Source organism: Lolium rigidum, chromosome 5 (assembly GCF_022539505.1).
Source record: "Lolium rigidum isolate FL_2022 chromosome 5, APGP_CSIRO_Lrig_0.1, whole genome shotgun sequence".
Taxonomy (NCBI): Eukaryota; Viridiplantae; Streptophyta; class Magnoliopsida; order Poales; family Poaceae; genus Lolium; species Lolium rigidum.
In genome coordinates this window covers 99,539,950-99,551,142 of record NC_061512.1, presented here as the reverse complement: position 1 = coordinate 99,551,142, position 11,193 = coordinate 99,539,950, and the positions used below count along the sequence as shown (strand labels likewise).

Here is an 11,193-nt window from a genome sequence, read left to right as displayed (position 1 = left end):
TGGTGTGCGCGCGTCGCTTCGCCTTTATAGCGCGCGCGGTAGCCGACGTGGCAACTTTCCCGCGCGGGATGGCGCAAAAGCGCGGGCGCGGCAAAGATTTTACCGCGCGCGCCTTTTTCCTGCGTGCGCTAGGGGTTCGCGCGGGCGCGCGCGCGCCAAACTGACGGTTTTTTTGCCGCTCACGCGTTTTGCCGCGCCTGTTGGAGATGCTCTTAGAGCAGTAGGGAGTAGTAAACTTCACTAACAAAGCTCATGGCCTGTTTATTTGAACGAAAAGCAGATCGGTTAATTAGTGTGATATCCGTGAGATCAAGCGGCAGCGGCACAAGAAGAGATTACTAGCACAACGTCACAGGAAAACCTTTTGCCGCTTAAGCCGGGGTGAGGAGGGCAATGATGGAATGCCGTTGCCCGCTAAAGCTGCAACGGCAGCTTTGCTTCCCGCTTTTTCTGTAGACTTATCAGCACGCCACGAAAGCATATGCTTCGCGCACCCCGCGTCCCACACCCCGATGACACATCACACTGGTGCTTGATTTATCGACGTGATTTGCCCAAAAGCAAAAGGTAATTCAGCAAAAAAGGTGCTGCAGTGACGTGACTGTGGATAGGATGCTGCTACTACAATTCGAATTGTCAAGCTTCACGTCGTTAAGGACATTCAAAATCCGAACTGATATAAAAGATTAGTATAATCCACTTATACACTTCAAATTTTTTTTAGAATCACAGTATAAATTTAGACGCTTACATGCACGGGTATACACTCACCTCTATGAACGCACACACGTACACCCTACCCCTATGAGAATCTCCACTTATACACTTCAATACTTTAACCTACATGTGACTGAAAGATAAGTCAACACATGTAAAGATTCAGAGAGACGGGCTCAAAAGAACTTATATGTGGACCTATGATTCAGAGGTATGGATCACAAGGTCTATACTAAACACCGAGGGGCAATGAGTTGCAAGCTCTAGCCAATGTAACTAAAAAACCAATCTAATGAAAAAAGACTAATATACTTCAACACTCTCCCTCGGGTGAGGTTCCCTCTAAACATGGACCCGAAAGTGGGCTACAATACTTATTTATTTATATCGTTAGCCGGATTTTAAACTCAATATATTTTGGTTCTGATACCATGTAGAACCGTACGCTCTAACCAATGCAAACAAAAAATCGATCTAATGGAAGAGACAAGTACAATACATTTGTACACTTCATCACAAATGTCCATACTTTAAGTTTGTGTCTCTATGTACTTTATTTTGAGGTATAAATACTAGTTTTGTTAATTCTTGGTTGACATGTAGACTGTAAAATTGTATCCTGATTTATGCTAGCAATGAGTTTTACAACCGAGATTTTTCAGTTGCACATTAGGCTGCAACTTAGAAAATGCTTCCTCGGGTAGTTAGATTGGTTTGTGATTCGTGATAGTCCTAAGTTGTAACTAAGATTCGATAAGTTATCCAATCAAGTGAGAATTAATTCATCCCTTTAAATAATTTTGACAAGCATCTATTTTGAGGTTTTAGTGTGACCATCAATTTGGCCAACAGAAACGTGCCCTATGTGCCAGAAATAATATATCACTGAAATTTGTAATTAAAAATTCCCAATCCTAATCTTTAATGACAAGTAACTCATAGATTATCAGTCAAATTGTTCATTTGAACTTATTCATAAATGGAAGAGCCGAGGAGTAAGTGCAGAACATTTTGTTCGTTTAAACAACGGTAAATCAGCACCATAATCTCACACCTTGGTGGGAACTTGGCGATGCAACCTGTAGCAATAGCAAATACCACCACATAAACTCCCCACACAGCTCACACACCTACATAATATGCTCACTCCTCCCAGACGCCAACCCAAAAGCCAAGAGCCACAGCGACCGCGCCCAATGCCGACCACGAGCACGTCGCCGGCGGCGGCGCACCGACGCCGGAGCCGCCGCCGCCCACCTCCCCCGCGCCAGCCTTGGTGCTGCTCCTTCGGCCTCGATCCCCTCTCCTCCACCGGCCGGAGCCCCGTCCCCACGCCGCCGCGAGCCAAGCCGCCCGCCACCGCCCCGCTCTCCCGCCGCATACGCTCCCCCGGCCGCGTCTCCCCAATCGACGAACCGTACACCGACGCCGCCTCGACGTGCCCTTCCGCGCGGCTGTCTTCTGTCAGCGAGTACCCGCTGCCTCCCCTGCCCCCGCCGCCCCCGCCGCCGGCGCCGGAGAGGCCAAAGGGCACTCTGCGGCTCAGGCTGGTGGCCAAGGGATTAATCCTGGAGGTGGACGAGGTGGAGAGGGTTCGTACAGAGAGTAAGGTGGTCGACAGAGTTCTCCGGGGAGGAGGTGGCGGCAGCTGGGGCGAGGTGGCGGTGGAAGGAAAGGTGGAGGTGTGGGCGGTCAGGGAGGTTGTGGAGATGATGCTGCAAGAAGACGAAGAGGTCAACGCGATGAGGCGCCTCGCGCGCGGCGGCGTGGAGCGGGCCATTAGCCTGCTGGAGGTGAGCACTCTGATGCCATTAACGCGTCTGGTAGTTGATTGTCCATGAAATGCCCATACTTATCGTAACTCTTCTGGTAATTGATTGTTAGTTTGATCGAGCAGTTGATTGTTAGTTATATATCTTGTCCATGAAGTTGGAGTACCCAAGTTTAAGATGGATTAAGCATTGATTCGTGCGAGAACTTTGCACCTGTACTCTTGATTGTAGTTATATTAGCTTATGAAATGCCTGACCGTATCGCAACTAAATTGGTAGGATAGGCAGTGCTGGTTCCGACTCTTCGTCTCTTCGATGTGCTTGTCTACCTCCTAGTTGGGAGTCGCGACCTTCGCTGTTATATGACAGTAGTTCAAATCCTGCACTTTTTGTGGCATCTAACAAGGATCAAAGTGATGTATCTGCTGCTCATAGATGTCTTAGTGCAATCATAGTCTTGCAGCACCAATCATGCTGCTCAAGTGCTCTTGATGTATTTTGGAGATACATCCATAACTCCATATGATCTGCAAAGGGGCTAATAAATGCACAACATACATTTGCGAACGTAGACTAAAATTACTCTAAGGTCTAGTTTTGTAAGTAGAAATACATGTTACTCATTAGCTTTACTGCTTCCAAATTCTTTTTTGCCTTGCTCTCAACATGTTCTTATTTATGCCTGAATGAATTTCTCAGGTATCCTTCGCACTTATATTTGACAGAGGAGTTAACAACTGTCTAAAATATCTCGAGGCTGTCCCATGGAGTGAACCAGAAGAGGAGAAAATTAAGAGCTTGCTTTCTCAGCATTCTTCCAATGAAGCAGCTTCACGAGATTTGCTAGCAAGGTTACAGCCACAAAACTCCACCTCATCTTCAGAGCTGGTATTTGAACTCATAGAGTGCATCACAAAGGGGACCAACAATAATGCTCGCAAGGAGCTACGAACTCTTGTCGATAGTATCTTATCCAGGACTCCCATCCACGTAAAGCGTGATAAAGAGCTGGACAAGACAAGTGTTTACCGTATTTGCCATTCTTGCCTGAACTGTCTGGTGGAATTATTTGAAGAAGCCTCTGACCTGAGCCCTACTGACCAAACAACCATTTCTGTTGGAAAAGGACCACTTGAGAGAATATACAAGCAAGTTGAGGACCTCAACTGGCTGTTGCAGATTCTAATAGACAGGCAGATGGGAGAGGAATTTGTCGATTTATGGGCCAACCAGAAGACCCTTGCTGCTATGCACAAACGGGTGTCACCAATGGTACGCTACGAGCTCAGCCGTATCTCTGCCACAATTTTTATTGCCATGGGGAGTGGGAAGCTTCACTGTACCAGGGAGAAAAGGCTCGGCATGTTTCAGGCCTGGTTTAGACCAATGCTGGTAGATTTCGGTTGGCTGAGGAGGTGTCCCAAGGGTCTCAACATGACGACGCTGGAGGAAGGAATTGGGCAGTCGCTATTGACACTCGCATTGATGCAGCAGCAGGCATTGTTCATGGATTGGTTTGAGGCTTTTGGTCGACAAGGACGTGAATGTCCAAACCTTATGAGTTCCTTCCAGATCTGGTGGCGACGATCTTTCGTGAGACCACTAGTTAGTAGCTGAGTGGGGTCTACTTTGTTTGTGCAATACACCGCATAGGGAGTAAATCTTTCATCATCTATAGAAATCGCCTAAGTTTCATGCACGCTTACCGTTTGTGTTCGATATTTTGATAACGTTGGTATATATGTATGTATAGCTCATGAGAGAGATTCCAGTTGAAGCCTCTGCTGGGATGTAACAAAAACATATTCTTTGTATGTTTCATATTCAATGTAAGGTATCTGCTGCGGTTTGTTAGGAAAGTTGGTCCATGTAGTCATGTTTATTCTTCATGGAATGAGTGCTGTTGGTACAAGTTCATTAATAAACCTTAAGGGTGTTTAAAGCTTGTGGTCCACTTGTGTGAGAATTCTTAAACATGAATATAAAGGAGAATTGGAGCTTGCTGTCTTGTAATAATGTCTTCATGATGTGTTGTGCATTGTATGACCGAAATGTTTGTACTCGTCTCTATAGAAATCGCCTTGTTAATGTTTGTTTTATCTGCTTGGCTTTGGCTGTTCTCTCGACCATCGTCAAACAAGGTGTTACGTTACCATGTACCTGATCTTCGTGTTTTGCTTTCACTTCTGAATACTGTGGCATGAACAAATAATTTGAGACAGGGTGCAAGTTAGACAACGCTCAAGTGCATGCCAGGCAAAAGTGGTTTGCAAAAAACAGAAAATCACATACACGTCTTTAGTTGCATATTACTGTTAAATCAATGTGCATCTGGTAGAAGTTATATGTACTTTTAATTCCCCCAGCCTGGTTTTTTATAGCCTTGTTCATGCATCAGATGCTTAATTACGCATAAATGGAGTTAATTGGATGGCATAAAGCATTTCATACACTGGGAATTCTTTAAGGTTTTGGCCAGGTCGCTGCCATAAGGAGCCATTCAGTTCCAGTGGGTGAGGTTGTCAGTACACTGAAGTTAGTTATATGTATTTGTTAGAATGTCAGGGTCATAAGGAAGAAACCAAGAGTCCAACCACTCCTGACATGGTCTCTTGGCGGCATTTGTTGCTACTAATGTGGCCACCAAGATTCTTACTCTCTGAAATCTGACCTCAGAGTTGATCCTATGAAGAATACTTTGACTGTGATGTCTGAGGGTGCAGATGTCTGGGTGTTTGAGGTGGCAAACTATACGTGGATCTACTGTTGGTTTTTTATGCACTGTAACAGGTGTAAGCTAGATCCTGGATAGCATCGTTCTCAGCCTGCCCCGTCGTCTGTTGTGATAGCTTACGATCTGCTTTCAGTTACAAACCAAAACAACTAACCACTACTAGTATCAGGAGTTTGATAAATTGCTGCTGATTGCATAGTTTACAGGGTCAAAGGTGGCATTCTGCCACCTCTGCGGGTTGGTGATTTGCTCCACTTCACATGCTTCCATGCTGTAGTGTATGTTACTTCCCACTTAGCGGCCTAAAGTGACCAACATGTTATGATTACTAAGTTAGGTGCAAGCAGCATAACCATAGATTTCTTTTACTTGGAGAAATTGCAATCAAAATTATTTTGATGATACGTTCAGAAACTGCAAAGATGATTTGTGCATATTTGCTTTTATTTGTACCCTGCTCATCATGTATAAGCTACAACAATTGGACAATTGGTTGGTACTCCCCGTTTATACATACATCAGGGTTCGCCAGGATTACAGTGGATGATTCTCCTTCATCATGGGGTTGTGGGTGTGTCAATATGTAAGGAGCAGGATCATATGGTTCATCCCAGGCTACTTTTGTACTGCCTACTGCACGATCACAACCATTTGTATTGAAAACAAAAGTCAGAAGTAGGGAATAAAAAGGGTTATGTGCCCATAAAACAATCAAGGAGGGTAGACTACAAATCTGCAATCGTACTAGGAGAGTCCTACTGTCTTGGATGCTGTAGATGGTGAAGTTATACGCTCAGGGCTATGATGAACCTTTTCATTGCTTCAAAGTACAGCAACGAAAATTAAGAGGCATTCTTCGGCCTTTGGGACAATGAAATTAAAATGGTGCACAGAAGAAATTTTGGGAAATATCCTTGGTTTACACATAGGTAACAAAGCTGCGCAAAGCATGTTTTGTCGATTTAAGCCATGTAATATGTTAAGCAGAATGGGAATCACAACAAAACAGCAGATCTCCATTACAAAATGAGATACTCGCATAGTAGACCATCCAACTAAGTCAAGTTCATTCATAAGCCGAAAAGCCGAAAACTGCTATTGTTCTCTCCAGGGGATAGAGAGTCCCTCGACTGCAGCCTGAAAATTGGTTAGTAAATGACAGTATAAGCAAAGGCGAGATTTGGTAACAATATAAATGATGATACAGCGAGAACAAAATAACATAGGGAACAAAAATAACCACACTTACAAAAATGTATAAGCAAATTGCAGTTCTTCACGCTTAGCTAAAAAGGAACATGAGCCATACCTCTGACAAATTCACAATTCACAGGATTACATCTAGGAACATGAGCCATACCTCTGACAAATTCACAGGATTACATCTTGATGTTGAAGTACTCAGGGTCAAAATGGTGCAGCCTTACATAACCATCCTCACCACCGCTCGAAAAGCTAAAGACATTGCATGGAAGGAACACAGGTATTAAAGTTGGAACTCATAAGATAAGAGAATTAAAGAATGGAAGTTCAAAGATGTAGCTTAGAATCATATTCTCGCAAGCATTTGGTATCAATAAATTATGCATCAGAAAAGAAAAATAAAAATCAAACAAGATAGGTAGCTCCCATAAATTTCTTTTACAACAACAAATTCAGAATAGTGTATATAACCAAAATGTATTTGGTTGAATTCACTGAGCTGCCAAAACCATCAGAAGCATGAAGAATCAAAAGGTACAATCAAAACAGAATGTCCATTGATAGCCATAGCAGGTTAGATTTTTGAAAACAAAATTCTGAGGAACATCTAGCTCTCATATACAAACTTTTCATCAAAATAAAGTTAGTGTAGCGTATATTGCCAATGTAATTGGCTCTAATCACCGAGCAACATACTAATAATGAACATGGAAAAAGGATTTAACAAGATAAAATGTGAAAAGAGAGACACCAGGACATGAAGGAGGCAACATCAAGATAGGGAGGATATGCTAAGACTCAAGACGGAAGATAATAAAATGGTGATTGAGGATTACTTCATATGTAGCTCCCATATACATTTTTTCATCAAAATATGGTCAGTATAGCGTGTATTGCCAATATAATTGGCTCTAATCACTGAGCAACATACTAATAGTAAACATGGGGAAAAAGATTTAACAAAATAGTAGGTGAAAAGAGAAGAGACCAGAAGGAGACAACATCAAGATAGGGAGGATAGGTTAAGACTGAAGATGGAAAACAAAAAAACAGTGATTGAGGATTACTTCATATGTAGCTCTCATACTCAACTTTTCATCAAAATAATGTCAGTATAGCATATATTGCCAATCTAATTGGCTCTAATCATTGAGGTACATACTGGAAAACTGTAACAGAAGAGAAAACGATTCAACAAGACAAAAGGTAGGAAGAAAGCGCATTTAAATATGTCAAGCAAACAAAATAAACAGGAGGTGAGAGAAATGAAGACTTGACCCACAAGATAAGCAAATGTGAAATATTAAATGGGGTTACACTAATTACATATCAGGATCTGCTCTTATAACGTTTGATGGCATCCTAAAGACTCAGAATAGCGTATATCGCCATGAATCTACATAGCTTAATCATTGAGCAGATTAACATAATAAATGAGAAACAGAGGCACACCATGAACTCAAAGTGCAGTGGCAAATGTAAACATGACAAAACGGATATTGGAATAAGTACTTACCTCCGCCCATCAGGATTAAATGCCAATGCGTTGATTGGTCCAAAATGTCCTTTAACACCACCAATTTCTTCTTGTAAAATCTGAATAACAGAGACATGTTACAGTCACAATATAATAAGCATACAGAAAGTAACTCCCCACGGAGAGTTAAGAGGCATAGTTCACCTTGTGGAAAAATTTAGCCTCAAATTTGCCCGCGCGGCGGTCTGTCATAGTCACATTCATAGCATCTTGACCACCTCCAATAACCACCTGACAGCACAAGAAATAATATAATAATGTTAGAACAGTCAAATACAAATGAGTTGACTAAACAGAATGTACAGCATTCTGTCGCAGTTGTGCCACCTAGTTCAGCATCATGCATGCATTGGATAAGCATTAAAAACAACATATAACTCAGATGCTGACAACCTGAGCAGTTAAAAATATTTTCACTAGTGTCAATATTATTACATATATGAGAGAACCAACGGCACTAAGTAACAAAGAATCAGCCTTAACCCATGGACAAATAAAAATGCACAGTACATGACATGAAGCTATCTTTGCAATACCAGCTGCATGACCATTCGCGCGTCTAAGAAGAAAAAAGTTTTGGGGCAATAACATATATAGAAAAAATCTTTGATAAACTTTGCCTTGTTAAATGACAGCAAGAATCAAAGGTTGGAGGAAGTAGATGGGCAAGACAAGAACATATACAGACATAGAATCTTATCCAACTTCAAGAATAAATCAAAGGACTGATTGCCAGGTGCACACTTCGGAATAAATCCATTCATTCCCAGCCTCATAATTGCGCACAGAAACATATGTTTTTAGATTATAAGAGATCAATAATCCAAGACAGAACATATGCTTGTATAGAGAATGCACACACAAACTAATGAACCAGCATAGAAAAGAAAAAGGACAGATATACATGATCAAGGATTGGAGATATGTCGAGAGCATTAACCGGTCGCTCTGTGACGTATGTCTTTATCAGGGTTAGTGTCCTTGCATCCCATAGCTAGCCACATAACAGATGTCAGAAAATCCATGTAATAAGAATGAAGTATGAACATGTTATTAGGACAGCAATTCGTCACCTTAGCAGATTTATCCAAGGAGCCTGTAAGGAAATGAGACCAATCTGAGGACTTTGACAGTGAACTAATTGCTTTCTGATGTCCCTCCTCCTTGTCTGACTCCTTCAGCAGTTTTCCAGTCTAAAGACCAAGAGAAAATAGAACGTAAATTAATTGGCATAAAAATTTGAGAAAAGATCATGCCTATATTGACTGAATTAAACAACTGGCATGCAGAACAGAGAGGTAAAATGGCTACATCCATAATGATAACTAAATAGGAGCAACCCACTAAGGGTAATTCTCTCGATGTGCAAGGCATCCAACTGAGCAACATGCCACACCAGAAATTTCTATTTCGTTTCTTTTTTTCGTTCCAGTTCGGTTCGAGTATGGTTTCCTTTCCAGTTCCTGTATTCTTTCCGTTTGGGCCATTTAGTTTTCTAACGCTAGACAAAGCCTCCATGCAGCCTACTAATTCAGGCAGCATGCAGCCCGTTGCTTCATTACGGACCAATCAATGAACCAACCCACTACTGTTTTCCTTTTCCAATTACATCTTGATACTGCATCCACTGAACAGCCCTACGCATCCAGCAACTGCAGACTACTGGCTCATCGACCAATCAAGCTTTCCTGGCCCTACACGTCCACTGCATGTTCATCTTCCCGATCCCTCTCCTCCCTGTTTTTCTCCTCCACAATCTCTTCACTTTCCAATTTTGTCACCATTTCTTTCTCCACAGTCTACACTATCTATTTGGCAATTGAAAGGACTAACAAATGATTCACTCCAAAATTTGCAATCAATTCCAGTTCCACATGGAACTCCTTCCCTTCTTACGCTATTGAAGTTCACATCCTCCAGATGCAGCATTCAAGGTCGTGCAAAATGTTTAGTAGCACACTCCTGACTGCAAATCTTCATGGTTCTTCAGAAGTTCAGTTAAACCTACATTAATCTCCAAAGGACCAGTAACATGGCCCATCTTGCTGCTCCTCATCGGCGCATCAATCTGCCTTCTTTGTGTGAAGGGAGCTGTCGTTATTGCGCAGATGCAGCGGCTGTTCAAACAAGTGCTGCTGGAGGCACCTACCATGTTTTTCGCAATTGATAGGTTGTGTCTGAACCTAGCTATCCGCTCCTCCCTCGTGAATTAAATTCTGTATCCCCTCTCTCATTTATTAGATCCTTTAACTGATTCATATACTATGCAATCCCAATCCTCCAGTGCTATGTCAACCCCAATCCTCCAAAGTCTTCTATTTATTCATATCCGTTTACACTTTCATTATTCTACCCCAGTTGCAGGGGCTTTTAAAGCAAAAAAAATAAGGCGATGTTCTCTTCACTAGTACTAATACATATGTTGCTCCGAAAAGAAGGCAAAATCCTTGTACGTTCTCGGGACGTGTTTGTTTCGTGGTTTTTAGACAGGTATTGGATTACAACGCAACCTGATGCGGTGATGCCATAAAACCTGTTTGGTTTGGTCAGGCTGTAATCAAGTAGCTTCAATCCGTTTCCGCCCACATTCCACCGGAAACGAATCATTACCTGAGGCATCATCTACCAGCGGCCCTTCCACCTCCGATCCCCTCCCCCCCCGCCGAGATATCCTCCATCGAGGTGCAGCCCCAGCTCTCATGTCCGTGATGGCCTCCGATATCTCCCCCGGCATCCTCCAGTTCACGAGCAGCGCCCCTGCGCAAGGGTCAGCAGTGTGGTATGAGGAGATGCCATGGCCACGGATCCCCATAATCTGCCTGCGCAAGGGCTTTGGGTGGGAAAGTGCAGCTGGGTGTGCGGGGCGAGGGGCCAGCTCGGGTCGGGGGTGACGGCGGTGTCCGGGTAAGAGAGCTGGGGAAGAGGAGACGGTGGCGGCCGGCGGCGGCGCTGAGGGTGGCGATTTTGACAAAAATAACCCCTTGGCGCTAACCCTCTGCCCGAACTATTTCCCTGCGCTAACCTTCACGTGTGGCGCCTTTAGGAGCGGTGCCACATATATCTGTGTGGCGTTTATATGAACAGCGTCACACATCTAAGCCGACGTGGCGCGGTCGACGCTGCGCATCGTTGACCAGCTGACGTGGCAAGGCGTGTGGCACCGTTTTCATGGGCGCCACACTTTGAATGTGTGGCGCCCTCCACTTATGTGTGGCGGCCCGAGCCCCCAG

The 11,193-nt window shown here is 43.4% G+C and overlaps 2 protein-coding genes and 5 non-coding genes across 7 annotated transcripts; 1 reads left to right on the top strand and 6 right to left on the bottom strand.

Annotated features, from left to right (window-relative positions):
* The first annotated feature begins 751 nt into the window (after positions 1-751).
* LOC124656210 (BTB/POZ domain-containing protein At2g13690-like) lies at positions 752-4,497 on the top strand. Its single transcript, XM_047194993.1, has 3 exons — positions 752-759; positions 2,039-2,510; positions 3,189-4,497. The coding sequence occupies exons 1-3, from the start codon at positions 752-754 to the stop codon at positions 4,104-4,106; spliced, it is 1,398 nt and encodes a 465-aa protein (XP_047050949.1). The 3' UTR covers positions 4,107-4,497.
* Positions 4,498-6,300: 1,803 nt separating this feature from the next.
* LOC124651135 (eukaryotic translation initiation factor 3 subunit I-like) lies at positions 6,301-10,615 on the bottom strand. Its single transcript, XM_047190272.1, has 7 exons — positions 10,574-10,615; positions 9,037-9,156; positions 8,868-8,957; positions 8,108-8,194; positions 7,943-8,022; positions 6,584-6,678; positions 6,301-6,360 (listed from the first exon to the last, which is right to left on the bottom strand). Exons 1-6 carry the CDS (start codon positions 10,583-10,585, stop codon positions 6,603-6,605), a joined length of 465 nt encoding a protein of 154 aa, XP_047046228.1. The 5' UTR covers positions 10,586-10,615; the 3' UTR covers positions 6,301-6,360; positions 6,584-6,602.
* On the bottom strand, positions 6,847-6,927 carry LOC124658505. The gene has a single exon (XR_006989237.1). It is a non-coding gene; the product is annotated as a small nucleolar RNA U54 (small nucleolar RNA).
* LOC124658504 lies at positions 7,036-7,116 on the bottom strand. The gene has a single exon (XR_006989236.1). It is a non-coding gene; the product is annotated as a small nucleolar RNA U54 (small nucleolar RNA).
* On the bottom strand, positions 7,272-7,351 carry LOC124658502. Its single transcript, XR_006989234.1, has one exon. It is a non-coding gene; the product is annotated as a small nucleolar RNA U54 (small nucleolar RNA).
* LOC124658507 lies at positions 7,503-7,582 on the bottom strand. The gene has a single exon (XR_006989239.1). It is a non-coding gene; the product is annotated as a small nucleolar RNA U54 (small nucleolar RNA).
* On the bottom strand, positions 7,764-7,845 carry LOC124658509. The gene has a single exon (XR_006989241.1). It is a non-coding gene; the product is annotated as a small nucleolar RNA U54 (small nucleolar RNA).
* Positions 10,616-11,193: the final 578 nt, after the last annotated feature.

Excerpts from the sequence above, each read along its gene's own strand:
- LOC124656210 (XM_047194993.1), top strand. Across the intron at positions 2,511-3,188 it reads GGGCCATTAGCCTGCTGGAG|GTATCCTTCGCACTTATATT; the intron begins GTGAGCACTCTG and ends TGAATTTCTCAG.
- LOC124651135 (XM_047190272.1), bottom strand. Across the intron at positions 8,195-8,867 it reads TATCTCCAATCCTTGATCAT|GTGGTTATTGGAGGTGGTCA; the intron begins GTATATCTGTCC and ends TTGTGCTGTCAG. Across the intron at positions 8,023-8,107 it reads AGGCTAAATTTTTCCACAAG|ATTTTACAAGAAGAAATTGG; the intron begins GTGAACTATGCC and ends TCTGTTATTCAG.